Source organism: Pezoporus flaviventris, unplaced genomic scaffold, assembly GCF_033815535.1.
Source record: "Pezoporus flaviventris isolate CSIRO_AGI_PZ_B2104156 unplaced genomic scaffold, CSIRO_AGI_Pfla_v1 ptg000026l, whole genome shotgun sequence".
In the NCBI taxonomy this organism is placed as follows: Eukaryota; Metazoa; Chordata; class Aves; order Psittaciformes; family Psittacidae; genus Pezoporus; species Pezoporus flaviventris.
In genome coordinates, this window is record NW_026892574.1 from 2,813,919 (window position 1) to 2,836,097 (window position 22,179).

General features: G+C 52.6%; 1 protein-coding gene and 1 long non-coding RNA gene across 11 annotated transcripts; one reads left to right on the top strand and one right to left on the bottom strand.

The window, feature by feature from the left end:
- Positions 1-47: 47 nt before the first annotated feature.
- On the top strand, positions 48-15,126 carry GLYCTK (glycerate kinase). 10 transcript variants are annotated; one of them, XM_061458393.1, is made up of 9 exons: positions 48-67; positions 1,404-1,578; positions 2,029-2,125; positions 3,639-3,685; positions 4,812-6,707; positions 8,655-9,054; positions 9,414-9,565; positions 11,068-11,243; positions 11,860-15,126. In XM_061458393.1, the coding sequence occupies exons 5-9, from the start codon at positions 6,503-6,505 to the stop codon at positions 12,757-12,759; spliced, it is 1,833 nt and encodes a 610-aa protein (XP_061314377.1). In that variant the 5' UTR covers positions 48-67; positions 1,404-1,578; positions 2,029-2,125; positions 3,639-3,685; positions 4,812-6,502; the 3' UTR covers positions 12,760-15,126. The 10 variants fall into 10 exon arrangements, with proteins under 10 accessions (XP_061314377.1, XP_061314375.1, XP_061314374.1 ...); XM_061458391.1 differs by lacking the exon at positions 48-67 and adding an exon at positions 150-286; XM_061458392.1 differs by lacking the exon at positions 48-67 and adding an exon at positions 1,274-1,294.
- Positions 15,127-20,176: 5,050 nt separating this feature from the next.
- LOC133271929 (uncharacterized) lies at positions 20,177-20,970 on the bottom strand. The gene is made up of 2 exons (XR_009744297.1): positions 20,720-20,970; positions 20,177-20,344 (listed from the first exon to the last, which is right to left on the bottom strand). It is a non-coding gene; the product is annotated as an uncharacterized LOC133271929 (long non-coding RNA).
- Positions 20,971-22,179: the final 1,209 nt, after the last annotated feature.

Genomic DNA, 22,179 nt, shown 5'->3' on the forward strand with positions numbered 1-22,179 from the left:
GGGATAGGGGAGAAGGCCGCGGTCGGGGTGGCCCGTGCCCGGCAGCCATGTTGAGTGCGGCGGGAAGGTCCTCCCGGGCCGCGGACGGACGGGGCTCGGGGTCGGGAAGGGGCAGCCCGGGGCTGGCGGCACCCACCGGGCCGGGCGGGGCGGGGCGGGGGAAGCCGGGCTGAGGGCGTGACATCATCCCGAAGGGCGGGCAACGGCTTCGAGCCGCTGGGCTGCGCGGGAGCGCGTCACTTCCGGTGCCGGGCAATGCTGGAGCCGCGCCGCTGCAGCACGTGAGGTGTGGGCGCCCCCCCGCTGCGCGCCCCCGCTGCGCGCCCCCGCCGCCGGCAGAACGCGTTTTCCGCCGCAGCTTCCGAGGGAGCTGGGGGAAAGCGGCGGAACGCGGCCTCGTCTGGTCGGGGGGGCCGGGGCGTCCCCAGGGATCCGCCCCGGGAACGCGTCTCGCGGGTGTTTGAGCCGTGTCCCCCTCCTTCAGGCACAGGTCCGGTCGCCTCGCTTTGTGCCCCTGCCTTCATAGGACCACGCAAGTGTTTGGCTTGGAAAAGACCTTTGAGATCATCAAGCCCGAGCGCTACCCCAGAACCACCCCGGTGCCCACCACTAAGCCGTGTCCCCAAGTGCGGCATCTACAGGCCTTTGAAACGCCACCAGGGACGGTGACTTCACCGCTTCACCTCCCTGGGAAGACTTGTTCCGGTGCCTCACCCTTTTGGTGGAGACGTTTTCCCGATACCGCATCCAGGCCTCCCCCAGCCGTTATTACACATCTTTGTTTCTCAGTATTATTTATTCTTCCAAACCCTGGGCCCCGAGCAGTGCTACAGGAACACCACAGCTCGCGTCCCGTAAGATGTCAGGTACAGATGAGCACCGCACAGCCTGTGAGAAAGGCACCTTGGCGTTTGAGGCTGGTGCTCCAACACAGACACGTTGGAACTGCTACTCTTTTCTATCGTGAATCCCGATGTCAGGCTCTGTAGTCATGTTTTTGTACATCTCTTACCTTAAAAAGTTATTCCTGGGGTATAACAGCAGCTGTGAGAATCTCCCCCACCCCCAAAGATTGCCAGTGCCCCACTAGTTTCATTTTAGAACGCCAGCTCCTTTGTCATTTCTACCTCTCAGGAACTCAGAATCAAAACCCCCAACAAAACGTAGATAGATGCCTTCATAAATGCTAATGGTATTCTCCTTTCAGTCTCCAGAGTAGAGTTCGATTTTGCTTTTAGAATAATATTGCCCTCCTGTGGTCAAACAACAGTAACTCCGGGAACTATTGCCAGAGGTCTGCATGCTCGTCCTTCAAACATGCTGACTTACTTTATGTGCAGATACAATTCAGTGAAACACAAGTCTTCTCTCAGATTACTTGCTCCCACTGTTCACCGTTACAGGTTTAGCCGTCTAACCTGATTCACCCCTTCATGCTGTGATGGGATCGGCTCATCGGGATGATTCACCCATGTTACTTTGATACGGAGGCAGGATTTTCACACCAGTGTCTGGGGACTCTCAACACAAGACACCTTTGTTGCTTCTGAGGCCTCGGGGTCAGCTGCACGATTGCAGGTCAGTGCAAAACCCACAGCTGATCTCTGTGTGATGGGAGGTTGTAGAGAAGCACAGAATTCTTGCACACTGTGACTTGCATGATCAAAGCCTGGATTATCTGATGTGGGCCCTGAAGGTGACTCACTGATACCATCATAAGGCAATTTACTTCAAAACACCTACAATACTTAGGTTAGTTTTACAGTTGTATAACACTGTGGGTTGTTGATTTGATATTTTGTCACTCCCTTATTCTTTCTTCTGCCTTTGTTCCTGATGGCTGGAACTTCATTTGTCAGTTTATACCCAGCTGGAATTTATGTGGCGGGATAATTGGATCTCCTAGCAAACTGTCATATTAAGTAGGCATTATAGATAATGGCCCTAGTTAATGGAAAAAAATGCTTAACTGCTACTTGAATAATATTGATCAAATGCAGTCATTCTACCTGTGCATTTCCATATTAGGTACCACCATAACCTGCACAATACAAACAGACCTGTGCTTGCTCAGGTGAGTGCTTGTGAATTTTAGAGAGATGCTTCTGGAAACAACACTGCTCAGGTGAATATATTTCTGCTGAACTCCAGTGGGGGTGATGGCTCTCTGTGGGTAGCAATTATGACTTAACACTTGTGTGGAGAGGGGCTTGCATCCTACAACTTGGCTTCTCTTTATGGGCTCTTGAAACTAAGCGTGATGCTCAGGACCACTGAACTCTGACCCTGCTGTTACCACATGGAATCGCAGAAGTGTGGGGAGAAGGGACCCCTGGAGCTACCTGCTCCGCGCTCTGCTCAGTGCAGGATGGTCACCAGCACAAGATCAGCTTGGCCATGGCTTTGTCTAGCCAAACCCTGAAAACCACCTAGCGCGGAGAGCACAGCTTCTCTGCGTGGCCTGATCCAGTACTGTGCAACCCTCCCTGTAAAGAACTCTTCAGTCATGTCCAATGTGAATGTCCTCACTTGCAAATTCTGGCCGTTGCTCCTTACTTATACTTTCTGCCACTACTAAGAAGGGTTCATAGCTGCTGTCTTTATAGCCACCCTTCAAGTTGCTGTAGCTGCTGTTGGGTTGCTCCATAGCTGGTTGCACCACTTGATTCCCAGAGTGCCCTGATGCACAGGGGGATCCTGCCCCAGCAGCAAAACTTCATACTTCTCCTTGCTTATGACACGAGGTTTCCGTTGGCCCTGACTTTGAGTTTATCACAATTCCTCTGGAAGGTGGCTCCAGCAGCACCTCTCCCAAATCAAGCACTTTGGGCTGCCCTCCGTATTGAAGCCGTAGGGCGACATGAACCGCAGCAGAGCCCTTGTTGATTACCAGCTGTCAACTGGGCTGCGAGCCACTGATTTCTACCCTCTGAGCCCAGTGCTCCAGCTGTTTTTCAATGAATCCAACAGTATGTATGCCCAGCCCACACTTCAGTCTGCTCATGAAAATGGTGTCAAAAACCTCACTAGAGTTAAGGTAGATTACATCTGCTGCTTTCTGCATTTCCCGTAGCCTAGAGGGCAGCTGTAATTGTCATCCTGTGACTGATTAATATTCCTGGCTCTTCCTCCTCTTATGTTATTTCCAACTGAAGAGCTCATAATTTTTTGCTATTAATCCCAGAGAGCATGACCTTGTATTTTGCAGTACTGAATTTCGACCCCTTTCTGTTATTCCAGTTCTCAAGGTTGGCATCTTTTCATCTTCTCTAGAATACTCTGATCCTTCCCTGTACTTTAAATGGCTCTCAACTTTGATTGCAAGTTCACTCAGAATAGGGAGTTTGAGAAATTACAGCATGAAAGGAAGTAGTCTTGGCATGGACTTGGCTTCAGGGTAGTGCTGGTCTGCATTGAGCTACAGAATGATTTTTTTACTGAAAAATATTTCCTCCCTGCAATCCCTAGTGCATGGGAAAATCATTTCCAAAAGGTATATAGGGAGTGAAGGGAGTATGACCTAGAAAAGCTAGTAAGATGCATATGTCAAATCCAGTTATTTTTTTTTTACTAATGATAGTGATCTATATATATAAAATGCTGAACAGAACACTTATCATCCCTGTGTTTGGCCTTAGGCTACATTCCCCATCAAAGGCAAAGAGATGCTGTTGACACCTTCCTGGTGAGCAAATCAGTCATGAGTGCGGCATATTTCTTTTCCAAGAAACATATAGAAGGCCACGTATTGGAAATTAGGACTCCTGGGTTTTCCAGAGCTCAGCATGTTCTTGAAACAAAGGTATTCGAACTCCATTCTACTTTCTCCCTTGCCTGCCTGCAAGGGCAGCTCTCTGGTCTCATCATTTTGCTACTGTCTACCCTCATCTTCTTTCCCAGTTATGGATGCAGGAGCACCACAGGGAGTGGGAGCAAAAGGACCTTTCACCCTGTCATTGCACACCCACGTGTGTGCTGGACACTTCATAGCTGACCAGTCCATCCTGGCTGCAGACATTTTCACACAATGAATGAGGCAGTGCAGTAATTTTATGCAAATCCATGTGCAGATTAAAAAATTAATCAAATTCTAAAATTTTCATTTAAAGAGATTAGTCTCAAAAATTCCCCTGCTAATCCTCCCAGAATAGTCACTTGGAACAAACCTTCACTGCTTTGCTTTCCTCCTGGGTTCAGTGCATCTCCTGGAAAATTTTCTCATAATGCTTTTGGGACCATCTGGAGCAGCAAGTTTGAGTTTGAGCAGGGCTCAGCAGGCAAATTGAAGTTGATATATCAAATGATAGAAAAGATGTGTCAGTAAGTGGGAACAGGGGAGTTTAAGGCAGTACAATCTCCACTCTGTTGTACTTCGTAGGTAAACTCCCATGGTGAGGCATGAAAGATGGAAGCTGTGAGCCTTGGTGAGCCTAGCAGTAATTTACATGCTGAGAGGCCAGAAGAAAGTCATGCAACAAGAAAAATGAGTAGCAAGAGACACTGCTAAAACTTGCTGTGTCTGGTAGTTTACTACTGTAACAAAGATGTAATCTGTCTTTAGAGCTTGAGCTCAAAATTATCCTGGAACACTTGGGATTTGATCCAGTGACATCGCAAGTACTTTCCAAGCCCCTGAGGGATTTTGGAGTTGACCCTGTGCACAGTGGGCCAGCCACCAACCACTGCCACACGGGGGGGAAATCCAGAGAAGACCTGATGACATTAAGGAGAAGCTAATTTAGGCCCCTGAAGATCTCAGTTCAATTAGACATCCTGGAGCATTAAATGTACAGCATCCTCTGATCTTGCAGCACCTGAAACGCTTGGGATGTGTGATTGCGTTGGCCTGCAGCAAGCGCAATTGCTCCAGCTTCAAGAAAACCACAAGCCCATGATGCAAACCCTTGAACAACCCTCTAACCACAGCACCTGGAATGGCTCAGCTCTGCCCAGCGATGGCAGGCCTGGCTCCTAGAAGGGAATATTTTTCTGGCTTTCAGATACATGCCATGGAGCAAGGTGCTGGTTCATTTTTCTCACTGCATGGGCATGGCCAGCTCATTTGTTCACCGTTTTCTTTCCCCAGTGTGACTCCAAGTTTATGGCTCAGACTGCACCCCCCTGTGTCCATGCTTTTGGTCTCATGCCACCATCCAATTTACCTGGCAGCTTACCACATTTCTGCCCCCAGTGCTGATCGTTTCTGTCTCCTTCTGGCTTTGGCTCCTTGCCTGCAGAATTGCTTTAATTAAAAAGTTAATGAAAGGTAATGCAAACGAGCACTTTGCCTGTATTTTATCAGAGTCCAGCTCCTCTCCCTCCCTCTTTCCCAGAGAAAGTGAAAATGAGGAGCTGGGGGTTTGCTGCTTTTTGTGGTGAGTTAACAGTGCAGGCTTAGGAGGAGCCCTATGAAGAACGATTTCTAATGGTAATGCATGCAAGCAAGTATGTAGATGGAGAACATTATTCATCAATGAAAGCTGAAGAAGTTTCCATTTAAAGGGGATTAATCTAAATCCCTTATAGTATTCCTGCTCTCTTTGGAACAGGCAATTCTCAGCATCATTTTTCTCCCAACTTTTCAAAAGACTATCTATACCCAAACTCCAAATTATTCTGAGCAGGGACAAAGGGAAGGTATAAACCTGAGTGCCACTGGTGCCTATAGTATGCCACGTTCTATCCATATAGAAGAGGACTCATTCATCCCTATGTGATTTCCCTGAGAAACCAGGGAACAAATATTAGTGCGTGAAGGCACAGGAGCCACATCATGAGCCCCTTCTCCCAGCCCAGATTCTTCCCATCCAGCAGTGGGAAGAGGAAAATGCAGGGATGTGAGGATGTAATTTCTCCATGTGCAATACAGAGCAGCTAACCAGCAATAACATAAATTCTAGACTCACTATCCTGGAGGTAGCTCAAGAGCTGCCATTTGGGTTATCTTTCTTTCCAAGGCTGCCTGTGCTTTGGTGTGGGGTGATGTTCAGTTCCCTTGATTTTTGTTTTTAAAGCCCTAGAGAAATGACTAGGAGTTTTAATTTTTGTTAATATCTACAGTGGATTTCATAGCACTGATTTATAGCTGGTCCCTGGTGATGTTCAGTACCCAGTGCCTGAGACTGTATAAATAAATTACATAAAAATGGATTTGTGGCATCATTAGCAGCACCCCCATTCCAAGGGGAGCCTCCAGTGAGCCTGTGTGTCTAATCAAAGCTGACAAGGAGCAGAGTTACACACTGAGACCTCCAGAGCTAATGGGCCTGTGCCAGATTCAGCTCCCTGTTGTGTTGGTGTAAAGTCAGGTAACTTCTGACTGCAAGGGGGTTTTACACCAGATTTACTCTACGTTTACACCCATGCACCATGATCAGCATCAGGCAGCATGCTGTAAAATCCTTAAGAGCAATAGAAAGACGCATGCTGACTTCAACAGGCTCTGGATCAGGCCTTGATGGTTAAAATATAATCTGAGTTCAGAGTGCAGAAAAGAAATTACATGCCTGCTATTGTAGTGAAACGCTTTCCAGAGCAAGCATTAGCAGTACGCACACGAGTGCCAGATGAATTAAGCTGGCATTTCTTTTTCTCAGCTCCAGAGGGGAGGATTGCTTTTAAACAACTCACGCCTGCTGTGTCGTGTCTGGAGTCGGAGCTGAGCGGAGCCACCGGCAGGGCACGTGTGACAGGAGCCGCAGTTGCAGGTCTGTTGTGCTCAATCCCCTGCTCTTCAGGGTCAGCCCCGCACAGAAGCATCAAGGCAGAGACAGAGCCTGTTAAAAGCTCTGGGGATTAGTTTTTAAAACTCCCCTGGCTCCATTTAAGCCCTTTTCTCCAACCACTTCTGCAAACCCTGTCTCGCAGCTCGGACGAGGCAACCTGGGGTGCGATGCACCTCTGTTTTGTAACACCTTCCTGCTTGCACTGTGCTGCCAGGTGAATCAGAGACCTGCTGGGAATGGAGATGCTAATCTCAGTTCCTGAGAGGTGCACAGCTGGAGTCACTGGTGTTAGCACAGTTACTCTGGCCCTCACTGTAAGAGGGCTGAGGATCTGTGCTTTGACCTGCTGGCAGCATCAGCTGCCATGAAGTTTAAGAGTCTAGTCACAGAATTGGTCAGGAACTCTGCCTTTTATTCTTTGTGACTGAAAAGCCAGCCCTTCTGGCCAGTACCTAAAGGGAGTATAGTCAGGTAGTTTATGTGCTTTGGGGTTTTACCTTTAAAATCTCCTAAGCATTGAATCATTTACAATTAGACTTGATCTTAAGGGTCTTTTACAACTTAAATGATTCTTGGATTTTTTTTCTTTTTTTTTCCTCTGGCAAACCTGTGCTTCTCCATATGGTTTTACCTGTAGGTCCTTTGTCTTTTAGATTTCAGAGTGTGTCCAGGTTTCACTGTCTGAGAAGGTGCTTGCATAGAGGTTTTCACAGAGCCTTTGGGTCCTTGCAGCAAAATAAGGCAGATTTAGATCCAGAGGAGCTGTTGGGAAGCTTGCCTGGCTTAATGATTAACACCTTGCAGTGCTATGAGAGTATTAGGACAAAGAGACCTCTGGACTCATGAGCTCTCCCGGAAGAAGCCAGCCACTGGCCTCGCACTGAAACACATCCATTTACTAGAGGGAAGATTAACCCTCTCAGGTAATTCGAATGGGTCTGCGATCCTGTGTGTTGCTAGGCTGCTTCAGCCTCCTGGCACCCTGTCTTAATTGCCAGCACCATAATTACCATGAGCAGAAGAGACACAGATCACAAGGATCTTTGATCCTGAGAAAGCAGCACTGAACTTGCTGCCAGTTAACAGAAAGAAGGAGAAATGCTGGGAAGGAATAGATGCATGTGTGCTGGCAGGGGCTGCCTTTCCTCTGTCAAGACAAGTGCCTGCCCTCCAGCAGTTGAGATCTTTCTGTCCACATGCAGATCTGTTGCCTGTAATGCTAATAGAGGAGACTAGCTCAAATGGGCTTTTGCAGACACAGCTGGCAACTTTGCAGGACCTGAGGCCTTACTTGGGCTTTAAATGTGATTTTAATGGATAATAAAGGACTAAAAAGTAAAGGCAAATGAAGCCTTGCGTTAATTTGCTGGACAGCTGGGAAACCTCGTTACTTGTTTCTCTGTGGCCACCAGCAGTAAGGGATCAGGCAGCCAGCAAGCCTGTTGTTTCTCTCAAGTCCATGCCTGATGCTGCAGGGACACATGGGGCAATGTGCAGCCAGAGAATGACATCAGCATTTGGCTGGCACAAGCAGGGAGTTAACGTAGCGAAAGCTGTTCCACCCAGATGCCCTGCTCTCTCCACGACAGAGAGCATCTTCCACAGTTTGGAAAGGCATCAAACACTGAACTAATAGAAATGATGGCTTGCCAGTGGCAAATGTACAGTGATGGAGAAGCTGGCTGGCAGGACTCACCTTCTCTGTGGGAGGTGATGGGATTGCAGCGAACCACAAGCTGACAAGTAGTCTGAATGTAACACTGCCTTTGCCTCCCACCTGACTGAAGAGAGGTTTGAAAGTGCTGTTGATATAGCACCTTAACCTAGAGGAAAGAGGAGCTAGAGCTCCATGGTTGGTGTTTTGCCCTCCCTGCTCTCTGTGTCAGCCCTGGCTCTTCTACTAGCAAAACTGTTCACATTCTCTTGCAGGTTGGAGGGTGTCAGCGGCCCCAGCTCTTAAAGCCTCGCCAGCATTGGCAGAACGTGTCGTGTCCAAGCCTACCTCACTGAGCAGATTGACTCACCCTGGCCACCTGTGCACCATGTCCCTCCGTGAGCATGCACTGACCCTCTTCTGCAGTGCAGTGGGCACTGTCCGGCCGGCTCCGATGCTGAAGAGGGCTCTGAAGCTCCAGCAAGATGGGTGCCCTCAGCTGCTGGTGAAGGGCAGGGCCTTCCCAGTGAAGAGGAACCTGTACCTGGTAGGTTTTGGCAAAGCTGTGCTGGGGATGGCTGCGGCAGCAGAAGAGATCCTGGGAGATCACCTCGTTCGGGGGATCATCAATGTGCCACTGGGCATCCAGGAGAGTCTGCAGCGAGCAGGAATGCAGTAAGGGGACCATGCCTGGGCATTTTCTGGGGGGAGGCTGACAGATTTATCCTCTGTGCAATGTTGCTGTGGCCCATTCAGTCCGTTCCAACTACCCTCGCTCTGGCGCTCACCCCATCCACCACACCACATCGGTCTTCAACCATCATCACGTCCCAGTGTCACCAATGACACAGCCCAGCTCTTGTGCTGGATGCACTGCCTCTGCAGGCCTGGGCAGGAGACATTCAGCAAAGGCCACCTCCCTGTCTTGGTCTCTCATTGTGCACATCTGGCACAGCAGGCCCATTTCTCTGCTGAGTGACAGTCCTGTGAAGGTGCACGTGTCAGTGGTGTGATTGCCTCTCTTACCTCACCAGAGAGATGCTGCTGAAGCCACACAGCAAAATCCAGGTCATCGAAGGTGCCAAGAACAACCTCCCGGACGCAGAGGCTCTGAAGGGAGCACTTGCCATCCAGGAACTGGCAGAGGGTCTGGCTGCAGATGACCTGCTCCTTGTGCTCATCTCAGGTAGCATGGGGATCCCAGGGAATGGGCTCTGCTGGGGGCCCTCCAGCTGCCTGCCCATGTGGGAGCACTGTGCTGTGCCAGCCCTTTCAGCACTGACACTTGCACCTCTGTCATTTCACCTCTCCCTTCTCCTGTGTAGCCTTTCTCTAGGGATGCAGCAAGGGAGGGCATGGAGCTACCTGCTACTGCAGTGGACATGCTGCCTCCCAGCACTGGCTGCACAGGTTGGGTGCTGAGGTCATGCCACCACTGTGAGATGACACCTCTGGGCACAGCTTGCCAGCTGCTCTCACCCCTTGGCAAGAAGATGCTTTCCTCCTGCCCCCTCCTTATATCTGGGGATACAGACTTGGAGAAGCAAGCACTTGGTGTACTTACGTGCTCCAAACTTGTACAGGGGTGCAAGTCTGTAAGCTGAGATTTGGGACTGACCCTCCATAGGGCTTTGCTGCTTCCTGGCCAGTGGAAACAAGGCCCCCACATTCCAACACAATGAGCTACAGCCCTGAACACACCCAGGCCCTGGCTGCTGGGTCGAGGGCTGGTGTAAGGAAGGCAGATATTGTGCATCAGAGGGATGCAGTGATATCACCCCAGCCTGAGCTCAGCTGGGTGAGCAAGTGTCACAGGTCAAAAGCATGCAGGGGCTTGGAGCAGCTCTGGAGAAACGCCATGGTCTCTGCTCAGTGACTGTTCCTCTATGGATGCTGGAGCCTGATCTGGTGCAGAGGGAGTAGTGGCATTAGGCAAACACCCAAGCGACTGGAATCTAGCTGCACTCGCTGGGCTTCCTCCTGTTCTTTGGCTGCAGGAATCCCCAAGAGACTCCTCAGCCCTTCAGGGAGCCTGTACAGGATCTCCCCGTGGCTGCGACTCCCTATGCATGTGCACTCCCACACAGCAGCCGGTCCCCAACTGCTCCTGCCTCTCAGCTAGATCCCTGGCTATTGACTGAAACATAGGCATTTGCATTTGTTTTTCTTGCTCATCATGTTTTATTGATGCTGGTTTGTCTCAAACCTCTGAGCAGGCTTTGCCTTTTGACAGTAGCTTTCAGCTGTACTTCTGTGCATGCTCATTCTCTGCTCAGATCTTGCTCCTTTCTACTCCGTATTTTCCATCCATTCCACTTTTCCTTTGGAACCTGCCTTCTTTCTGCCTTTCCAATGCCCGCTTGTATCAGACGATTCACTATATATGGGGTAGTGGGGATAGTAATTGGTTGCCCTTCTTTGTTGTCCCCACACCACTGCAGGCGTGCAGCGAGGTTTACACTGCCCAGATGAGATGTAGCTGAGTGCAGGCAGTGCAGGACAACTGTGATTAAAACCCATCAGTGAAGACTGAATTATGCAGAGATGTTAGCATAGTCCCCACTGACCTTTGCCTTCTCTCTATGCACTCATGAGGGAAGAGGAAAGGCACAAGTTTTGAACAGCCTTGCTTTCATTCTGTCGTGTTCCTGCTATCCTGATGTCCTTGCCATCTTTTCTGCATCCTAGGGGGTGGGTCAGCCCTACTGCCTGCTCCCATCCCTCCCATCCTCCTCAAAGAGAAGGAGAAACTCACAAAGATGCTGGCTTCCCGAGGAGCTGCCATACAAGAGCTGAACATTGTCCGGAAGACTCTGTCCTTGCTGAAGGGTGGAGGGCTTGCCCGGCTCTCATATCCTGCACAGGTAATGGAGAAGAAGCCCCTGCTTGCCCAGAGATCACCCACCGGCCCCTGAAATAGGGGTTTAATCAACTGAGCTAAGCATTTGGAGGATTTTCTCCTCACTCAGTGAGCAGCCTTTACACACTGTTTGGGTACTGTGGCTCAGATTTCACCAAGGACCCAAAACTCTCAGGGAGACAGAGATGAAAGAGGCAAATGTCAGACTTGGTGTGTGTTGGCTGTCCCATCACACCACTCTCAGCAGACGCCAGCCCTCATGCAGCAGGCACTTCCAGTGTGCTGGTGCTCCACCACAGAGTCCAACATGGCACTCCCTAGGGGCTGTTCTCAGCACACGCCATTGCTGAACCCACACTAGGCTGTAAGTGCGCCGACAAGTGCAGTGTCACGGGTTACATCTTCCAAAGCGATGGTCCAGCATCAAAGGATGTTGTAGAGTTGTGGGTTCAAGGGCAAGGTGACACTCACAGGACCCTAAACCAAAAATGGTCCAACATCTACCCATTTCCGTCTCCTTTGACATGAGGGTGGTACAAGTGTAGCTCAGAGCAGTGCTTATGCCAGGGCTCTTGCATGCTCTGCCTCCCACAATAATCTGTGGGCATTTCTTTTTGTAGGTGGTGAGCCTCATCCTTTCTGATGTGATCGGTGACCCCCTGGACATCATAGCAAGCGGCCCCACTGCTGCCAGCTCCCACACTGTCCAAGACTGCCTTCAGATACTCACCAAATACAACGTGCTGCACAGTCTGCCCAGGTCAGTGGAAGCGGTCCTGTCCAGCTCTCCCACCAAGCCCACTGCTCCAGAAGACTTCTCCCACGTTTGCAACTTCATCATCGGGTCAAACAGGCTGGCTCTAGACGAGGCCAAACGCCAAGCTGAGGGCCTGGGCTACACCACACTGGTTCTGAGCGCAGCAGTCTGCGGGGACGTTGGCCGCGTTGCCACGCTGTACTGCCAGCTCATCCAGCTGCTCTGCCTGGGCTGTGCCGGCCTCGGAGAAGGGCCCCAGAGTGATGAGGTGAGGAGGGATCTCCTGCAGCTGGTGGCAGAGCTCCAGATCCCAGGTCTGAACCTTGCTGAATTTCTACAGGCCCTGCGAGGATTAGGGTCTAAAACACCAGTGTGCATCCTGGCCGGCGGAGAAACCACAGTCCAGCTCCAAGGAACCGGCAAGGGAGGGAGGAACCAGGAGCTGGTCCTGCGCGTGGGGCTGGGGCTGCACAAGGCACGGGCCGTGGAAGCCAGGAGCTCCCCAGGGAGCTGTGAGATCTTCTTCCTCAGCGGTGGAACGGACGGGCAGGACGGGCCGACGGAGGCAGCCGGAGCTTTCTGCACCCCAGAGCTGGTGACTGAGGCATCGCAGGAGGGCCTTGATGTGGAGGCTTTCCTTAGCAGCAACGACTCCTATGCCTTCTTCAGCCAGTTCCAAGGTGGACATCACCTCCTGGTGACAGGATTGACAGGCACCAATGTCATGGACATCCAGGCCATTTTAATTAGAGCCATGGAATGATCCTGAGAGGTCCCTCTGCAGCTATCCAGATGCATTTAATTAGGACCCGGGGTAAAGGAAGGCATCAACACTGCAGACAAATGTAAACTACTTAAATTAGGGCTTGCTTTTGAGGGTGCTACTGTCTTTGACAGAAATAGTCCACTAATTAGACACAGGAGTGGACATCCACAGCAAAAGCAAGCACTTGTAATTAGAATCAGAGGGAGATAAGAGGTCACATTACAGACGTAGAGGCCGGATTTAACACTACTGCTGAGAGCCACCACACTTGTGACTGCTTCAACTGTAGTTAAATGATGTGAGGAAATGAAGGCCATGGTAGGGCTGCCAGGGAGAGCCCTCACAGCGGCTGTTGCACCTCAAGAGCAGCTCAGCAGCGGGCTTATGCAGTTTCACAGGAGTGCGTTACAGAGACCAAAAGATGTAAAAGCAGTGGCAAAGCCTGCCCAGCTCAAGGCAAGGAGGTGCTGGGGAACATGGTGGGAAGGGGACACCCAGCACCCACTCCAGTGCGCTGCAGCTTCTCCCACACCAGCATACCTCAGCAGAGACCTCAAGCCCAGCATGATGCACACCAGTGTAGCTAAGGGGCACATTGGCAGAGAAGTGCTTGGTGCCGGACCCATGACACAAGCAGTGCCCAGGACAGTGACAGAGGGTGGTCTACCTTCACTGTGCAGCATAAGGATGGGGATGGCTGATTTGCAGCAGCAAGCCAGCTGAGTGGGGTCCTCCTCTTCCAGCCTCCTTCCCTCTGCAGGAACATCATCCCTGCTGATCCCTGGTGGGAGTTTCCGTGCCAGCAGCATGTGTGCTGTGAGCTTCCACGGTGTTGTTTTCCAACTGCCTAGAAAACAGTCATGCACCCAGTCTGAGCCACTGACCTTTCTCCTGTGCCGAGGCAGAAGTCGCTGTCACTCTGATTAACTCTGCTAATTCCACAGAACAAAAGGCAAGGAAACCTTCATGCTCAGCTCTCCTGACCCATGCTGCTGAGCTGATCAAAGGGCAAAGCTGCTGGAGCTGTGCTCTGACAGGGAGCCGCTCCCCCGCATGTATGAGGATGAGGTGTTTATCACAGTTCCATCACCTACTGCAGCACATATGTGGGAGAGCAGAGATGAGCTGGGTTTCCCAGGACATGGAGCCTGCAGTGGGACGGGATTTCAGAAGGGTTCTGCCTGTAGCAACAGGCACGGGGATGGTTTTGGCTGGATATTCAAAGGACTTCAGCCCAGCAGCCGGTATGACCCAACATGTCCGACTGAATGTCTGCCTGATTGTTACAGAGCCTAAGTAGAAGCTGAGCTCCTTTGAAAATCCAGCCCTAATTTAATAGGACACGCTTGACTCAGACTCTTTCCAGACTCTCTGTGGCTGATCTCATCTCGTGACATAAAAACACTGTTGCACCAACATCGTGAGTCGTGGTGTCTCACTGCAGTCGTTCTGCGCCCTGCTCCAAGATGGATCAGAGGGTGGATTTGGGAAGGATGCAACACCTCCTGCTTTGGTTTTGAAGCCAGTCTCCAACAAGTAGGGATATCAGCAGGACCACCATGGGGCCTGGTATCAATGCCAGGCTGGCAGCTGGACTGTCTGGGCCACAGCCCAGAGGCAGTGTCAAGGCACAGGCCTGGAGATTTCAAAACCCCGGTCTTATCCCGGTGGGTTAAACTCATCCACACGTCTCATTTGTCCTGTGAGTCTGCAGGTCTTCTGTAACATGCCTGAACTTGCTCATGCTGGCAAACAGCTTTGAGATCTGCTGGGGAAAGCCTGCCAAGTGTTATAGAGCTCACAGTGCCCCTGCGATGTCAGGTGGTGGTTGCACAGGAGAAGGTGCTTTGTGCTGTGTGTTTTAGTCCAGAGGTTGCTGGCAGGTCACCTCCTCCATGCCCAGCATGCCAGCACTGTGGGGCACTAACATGTGCACTGATACAGCAAAAAAACACTAGCTGCAGCCAGGATAACAGGCTAAAGCTGGCTCCAAAATGTTGTTAATGCTTCCTGTCCAGTTCTGCTCCAGTGAAGTCCAGTGTGACTCCAGTTTTGGGCTGGCATGCCTGGCGCAAGGGTCGCTGGCATCTCCAGCCAGCCTAGGTACACTGCCACAGGGGCACCATACCCTGTGCTCTGCACCCTGCCTCATTGCTGAGCACTGTGCTAGTCCTTGGAGCTGCTGCTTGTGCTGCATCTCTTGTCAAGTCCGTAAGACCTTGGGCTCCCATTTGCTGGCTTCTCCTGGGAAATGCCTACCACATGTACCCTGTCCTTCCCTTCAGAACAGTGGCTTTTCACTAGTGATTAAAAGGAGTTTGTGCTGGGGAGGAAGGCAGGCTAATAAGAGGTTTGTTGAAAGGATGGAGCTGTTTGAAGTGCACTTCACATCTACATTTGCCTGGCCTCCGTATACAGCTTTTGTTCTTGTCCCCTTTTCTAATGAGAAGATAACAGGGCAAGGGGAGGTTGACCAAGAACACCCAGCTTACCAAAACACTTCTCCTCTTCCGATGCTTCTACCTAAACAGATCAAAACTCCATTTCTGAGGGATTCCTTAGGTGAACCCTGTGCATCTTCTACCTAGGGAGGAAAGGAGCTTTGAACTGCATGCAACCCCCATAAACAAGGCACAGGTTTATTCCTATGGTCAATGCTTAGCACAGAATTGCCTGTTGCTGCTCCAGCCCAGAGCCAGCTCCCTCTGCCCTGCAGTCCCTTTGCTGACAGCAGAACACCCCATGCATGACCCAGCACACATTTGGCCTGCAGTGGTCAGGACTGGCAAGGATTTGCAAGGTAACAGTTGCATCTAAAGGCACAACAGCATCGCTCACCTGCCAAGTAACAGTGGGCTGTCAGAGCCTGGAGCAGCAATGAGCTTCCCATTGGGAACTTGAGTGAGTCACAGCAGCTGAGCAGGGCTTTGGGCTTGCTGCACTGTCCCGGATGGGTTATTGGCATCGTGTGAGCATACCCGGGCAAATGATGAAATCCGGAGTGCAGCCACGGTTACACACAATGAGGGGATCCAGCATGCAGGCCATGCTGGAACCAGCTCCACGCCATCCCTGCTCCGATGTGCTTGTGCCTAGGGAGACAAGTCACAGACACAGTGAAGACAATAAGAGCTGCTTGGTTTGGATGCTCTCAGTCCCCTCCCTCTTTAATGTAAGGGCAGCATTCTACACCAGCCAGCTTCCAGGAAGGAGGGAGGTGGGTGGGCATGGCCAGCAGCTCCCTGGCAGGGGACACAGGGACTGCCATTGAGGAAAAGCACACCCCACAGCTGGGCAGGGAGCAGGGGAGTGAATCACAGGTGTGTTTGGGGTTGATTCGCTCTCCTCAGTGGGCTGCTTACAGCCAAACAGTGCTAATGGCCAGGAGAAGTAAGGGCGTTATTAACAGCGTGGGCTTTTGGCAGTAAATTAAAAATCCTGGCTGCAGCCCTTGGCTCTGCTCTTGCCTCTTAGGAGGCATTAATATCACAGCTCCCCAGCATTCCCATTATCACTTCATTAAGGATCCAATAATGATAGATGTGGATGGTTTTATTTTCACGAGCCTGATTAACGGCCAATATTTCAGTAGGTGTTAAGGGGTTCCCTCCTTTATGGAGGGCTGGAAGGGGGCTGCCTTTTATCTCCAGAGCCACAGTTCTCACCACTTTCACTAATGTGACAGATTTAATGCAAACCTTGGGGCCTCTTGAGAAACTTGGAAGAGCATCACGCTTGGGACAACACTTGCTGCCGTGGCCATTCCCAGGCTCCTTTCTCCTCCTTTTCTTCCTCCTCCTCTTACCGTGTCCTGCTGGCATCGCCTCCTTCCAGTGTCTGCACCCAGACGCCGTCACCCATCTCCTGGGATAGTTCTGGTGCAGAATCACACCTGTCCTTGCAAGGTGGTGCAATGCGAGGAGTGGGCTTGTGCTGGCCTCACGCCAAAGCAGCTTGGGACCCCTTACCTGCCCCCCATGAGAGCTGGGGTGCAGGACAGAGCCCGCGCTGAGGCCGGCAGCGCTCCTCCAGCACCCCAGGATACAGCTTTGGTGGCTCCCCCGAGGCTGGCTCCATGGCACAGGGGCTGTTCTCCGCCGTAGGACCCCGGCGTATTGCACGGCTTCAATCCCTATATGAAGTGGGATGTTTAATCACATAGGAATAAAAAGCCATACAAGACAGCAGGCTGCGAGTCGCTCTGTGCTGGCCAGTCCCTCTGCAGTGGCTGCCACAGACCCTGCTGGGATGTGGCTGTGCCCTCGGGAGCCCAACCCCCAGCCCCTGTGCAGGGTCCATGAGGAGACAGAGGAGCCCTGCATCAAACAGAGAGGAGAGGCGATGCTTCAGCCAGCAGGAAGCAGGGGAGGCCCCAGAGCCACTGGAGAAGGATCCCTGTGGGGTGTCAGAACTTGCTGTCAGCTAACAGGGGCCTCCCACTGGAGCTGAGACAAGACTTACCCTGTGGTACACCCACACCTCCCCCTTCTGCCCATCCCAAAACATCATCCTCCAGGGGCTCCTCCGGCTTGGGGGCTCTCTGCTTGCCAACACCATTGTCCCCAGAGCTGTATCAGCTCCACCAGGGCAACCCCCAGCACCATCAGAAACGCCTGGTGGGGGGGGGGTGAAAAGGGGCCATCCCCCTCCCCATGGTGGTCAGAGCATCCTCTGCTGTCTGACCAAAGAGAGCCTAGAGGGCTGCAGGAGCTGTCAGAGCACAAGCCCCCTGGCAGCCCAGTAGAGCAGCTCCCAGCTGCCTGCAGGAGCTCTTGACAGGGGCCAGGCACTGGCGTGAGCAGGGACCCTCAGGTGGAAGGTGGATGTGGGTGGAATGGGGCCAAGGAGCTATTGCCCAAGGAACACTCACTGAGGAGCCTTGGCTCTGTGTGAAACCTGGAGGGTTTCCTGCCCACATCAGCCCTCACCCACCTGCTCCAAGAGATGTGAAGAGGCGAAGGTCAAGCCATGGCACTGCCATGGTTTGGGAGGATGGAGGGGTCATCCCTAGCCTGGCTCTCCCTTGTCCAGGCTGTGCCACAGCCATTGCCAGATGAGACCCCGTGGCTCCTCAAACAGCACAAATCTCACAGCTCCAGGGGCTCGAGCCAACCAAAGTCCCCAGCAAACCCCACGCAGGAGGCGAGCCAGTGGCAGTGACGGCACCAGAGTGAGCTGGGTTCAGTGATGGAGCCACCGGGTGCTCGGTCGCCTCTTAACTGCCTCCAAACCAGATCAGACATCAAGGGATCATCATCTGATGAACTGTGCGAAAAGACGCGCTTCTGAATCACTGTGCCCAGGCTGGGTAAGAACACTGCCGGTGCTGTATCTGGGACTAATTGCTCTCCAGGAGCATGTGAATCATTAGGTATAATTACCCTAATAAATAAAAGGAAGATAACGGCAGTCTCTCACCTAATCTAACACAAGTGATTTCCAGGGCGAGCTGTGTGAAATAAACCAGGAGCACAAGGCGGAGGGAAAGCAGAAAATGGGGAGCTTCAAACCCTGGTCATGCTGTTCACCCCCCTCGCAGCAATGGAAGCCACAAGCAGCGGTGGAAGCTCGCCCACAGGTCCCCACTGGAGTTCAGTGGCAGAGGATTAGCCATAGGGAACTCAGGTTTGGCTACAACAGGGCTGTCCCTTCCCAAGGCAGCATCCCACGGGAGCACAGCTGCTCCTGCCAAAAGTTTCCCTGACACAAAAATGCCATCAGGTTAAGAAAAGGGATTTACTTTAGGGGTGACAAGGGGGCAACGGTTACAAAACCAGTTTGGCTTTCCCCTGGGAAGCACTGGAGTGAGAAAATAAAAACCAAATGCACCCCACTCAAAGCTGACATTTTGAAAGGAAGCAGCAATTTTCTTCTCCACTTAAAATGTCATCACAGACTTTTGCATTAAAAAGAAGCCTTCCCTGAGTGATATTTTAAGAGGAAATGTTGACTTGAAAGCAGAAGGAAACCCCCAGCCCATGCAATGAAGCGCTTTGAGCTGCAGTGAGACTCCTTGCACGGAAATTGGTATTTTTGCAGTAAAACAAAAAAAAAAAAAAAACCCACAGCAAAATGGCAAGTAATTACAGAACTTCTGCATATTGAATTTCCCATGGGACAAACCTGTCCTCAGGGAAGCGAGGCTTCCTTCTGGCTTCCATCCAGGCCAGATCTACACAGGAAAGGATGGAGCAGCACCACTGCCGGGCCCGGAGGAAGCAGCATCCCCGCTCTGGGGCACATTTTCTCTAAAGCCCTGCAAAGCAAAGCAAAAACCTGGCGGCAGAGGCTGGTTGTGCCTGGGGGGGGGGGGGGGGGGGGGGGGCAGGTGAGCGGGGCTGGCTCTGTGCTGTCCCCAGCACAGGAGCTGCCGCTGCCCAGTGCGCTGGTGGTGAAGGGGCTGAGGCTGGGGCAGGGAGCCCAGGTGAGCTATAGCAGGGTTTATCCCGCCTCCTCCAGGTCTCCCCACAGCCTCCACAGGGAGAACAGGATTTACTCTGTGACTCAAGGGAATCCCCAGTCGCTTCCCAGGAAGCACGAGGACCGGGGCTTGTCCCTCTTCCGCTTGCAAGAAGGACTGGGCTCTGCCTACGATGCTCCATGAGATCCGGCTGTGCCATGTCATGCCGGCAGCTCTTCTGCTGGTGCGGTTTGACCAGGAGCAATCTGTGCTTGGGCTCTCCCCGAGCCACCGTTATTGCTGCCTGGGTTTGGGGGTTTTTAATGAGCTGGAATATGAAGAGCCTGCCCGGGAGAACAGAGGGATTATTGGCAAATATCACTTCCCAATTGACAGGCTTCAAGGGGCTTTAGCCACGTGGATGAACTGGGGGCACAGAGAGGGACACAAACCACCAGGCTGGGACAGACCAGGGCTGAATTCTTTTAACAGAGGACTAAGCAAAATCCCACAGACAACAAGTATCCTCCAGCCTCCGAGGGGGTGGGAAGGGCTGCGGAATCCTAATTAGCTTTTTGATATTAATGAATTGGCACTGAAGCAAACAAGCTGGCAACAGCGGCTGGCACAGCTTCTGCTGCCACCTCCCAGTCCCAGCACAGGGCTGCCTGCACAAGGGGCTTGGTAGCGCATCCCCTCAGCTGGGGGCAGCCTGGGACATGGGGATCCAAAGGAACAGAGGGACACACACACTACTGTGGGAAAGGAGCTACTTAAGCACAATGGACCAGAGAGGATGCAAAGCACCCAGGATGCTAGTGCACATGGCAGGGCATGCCACTGTCCTGGTCCCCATCACCACAGCTCTCGCTGGGAGATGCCATTGCTTGCACAGGGACACCCACCTTGCCAGTGGCAAGAGTAAGGCTGAGTCACTTTGTCCCCACATGAAGCCGGCAGCTCAGGGATGGGGCACCCCATCACCAGCATTGCTGATGGATGCCCACTGGATCAGAAGCCGAAGAGCCAGCAGCTGGAGACACAAGGTGTGCAAATAAGACCTTACAGTGGACACCTACGCCTAGTGAAGGTCTCCAAAATCCCTTCGGGCATCCAACAAGTACACCAAGAAGAGCCACGGGTGCAGAGCCAGGGTCCCATGCCAGGGATGCTGGGAACATCCTGCAATATTAGTCAGAACTGTTAGTTACAAGCTGCTCCTGGGGAGGGAGGGAAAGGAGCCTCCCTCTTGTCCAGGGAGGGCCAGTGACTGACAGCTCCCTTCTTGTCTCTAAACAAACACCTCCTAAGGAAAGGGTGAAGGGGCTCCCCATAACTGACCCCCCAGCACCCTGGGAGCCACCCACCAGCAGCTGCTGCTGGATGTACAGCCCATCCACAGCCCCATCACTAGTAGAGAGCACTCAAAGAGTGTAGCAGTCCTGGCCCAGCACAGGCTACAGAGATAAGCCTTGTGGAAAGCCACACACAAACTTAGGGTGATGCCCTATGAGCAGAGACAACCCTCACAGAGGCACAGCTCAGGGTCCAGCTCACCTCTGCCTGTACCAGCATCTCCAGCAACAAGCCCAGCCTGGGAAGACACGCGAGCTTTGTCCCAGTGCCTAGCTGAGTTGTACTTGCCAGCACAGCCCCACTCAGCCTGCAGACTACATCCCAACCCTCCTCAGCCGCTTTAACCTCTTATAAACCCTCCTGGAAAGGCAGGAATCGCTGTGTGCTCTGCTGAGCCACCAGAAGTTGATTAAGCCCTAATTAATTGCATTAAGGTCAGCCAATGTACTCTGTTAAGGAAGAAAGCCAATAATTAAACTCCACGTGGGGCGTGCTTCTGCCATTAGCTCCCCAGGCTGCAGCAGTGGAGCCGGGCTCGCCGGGGTCACAGCCAGCGCCGCTCGCCAGCACATGGTGGTGGCAATCGGGGGAATAATTAAGTGCCAGGCATAAACCCGTCAGCGCTTCAGTGGCCGGCTGACAAAGCCCACCCAGCCCTATGGCTGTCAGCAGTGGGGCTGCCCAGGAAGGGGCTGCAGGGAGCGCATCCTGTGCAGGGAGCCCTGGGGACTTGGTCAGGATAAGCCATCTCCCCGGTGGTGCTGGGGTGAGGGGAGCAGCAGGGGCTGGAGGGGGGGTCCCTGCCTGGGGAGGGAGATCCTGAGAGTGCTGACAATGAGGTTCTGCATAGCCCAGCCGAGAGCACCTGCCCCAGGGCTGGGAGCCGGCCAGGGGCACCATATGGAGGGGCCCTGCCCCTGGCTGCGGTGGTACATCTCAGCATGTGGCCCGTCTGGAAACAGCCCCTGGCATAGCCAGGAGCCTGGTGCTGAGCCGTGCAAGATGGGCCATGCAAGCCCTGCCTCTGCCCATTGCCAGTCCAGCCCAGAAATGCAACCACCAGGCACAGAGGTGATGGTACAAGATGGGTACAAGCATCAGGTTGCTCCTGGCCACCTCAGCCCCAGCTGCTACTTGCCGTGAGAAAACAAGGGTACACAGGGGAGCCCCAGCCCTGAGCCTGGCCCTGCGGCTTTGAGGTGGAGCAGGGAGCAATGGGGCAACAGAAGCTGTTGCTGGCATGAGGGATCGGGTCCTGCAGCTTCTGGGGAGGAGAAGGAGCGGGAGGGTGAGCTGGGGATCTGCTGGTTCAATCCCTCACCGGCAGCAAGCTCGTTTAAGGCTTTTCTTTGCTCCCAGATGTAAAAATAAAGGCCAAGGTAATCTGCCTGCCTGTCCCTCTTTGTCTCAGGGATAATAGCACACAGCGCAGTGTGGAGCCCCCCCCCCCGGGCTTTGCAGATTACAGCTTTCAGAGATGTCTACAGTGCCTGGACAAAAATGAGAGGTGGTGGAGCAGAGCGGGACACCAGGGACGTCACAAGGTCACCCACTCCCTGCCTGCCTCGCTGCATCTCCCCTCTCCTTGCCCTGCCACCAGCTGGGTGGGCGATGGGATGGTGGCCGGGCAATGGGACAGCAGCAGCTCCCCAGCGCCGAAG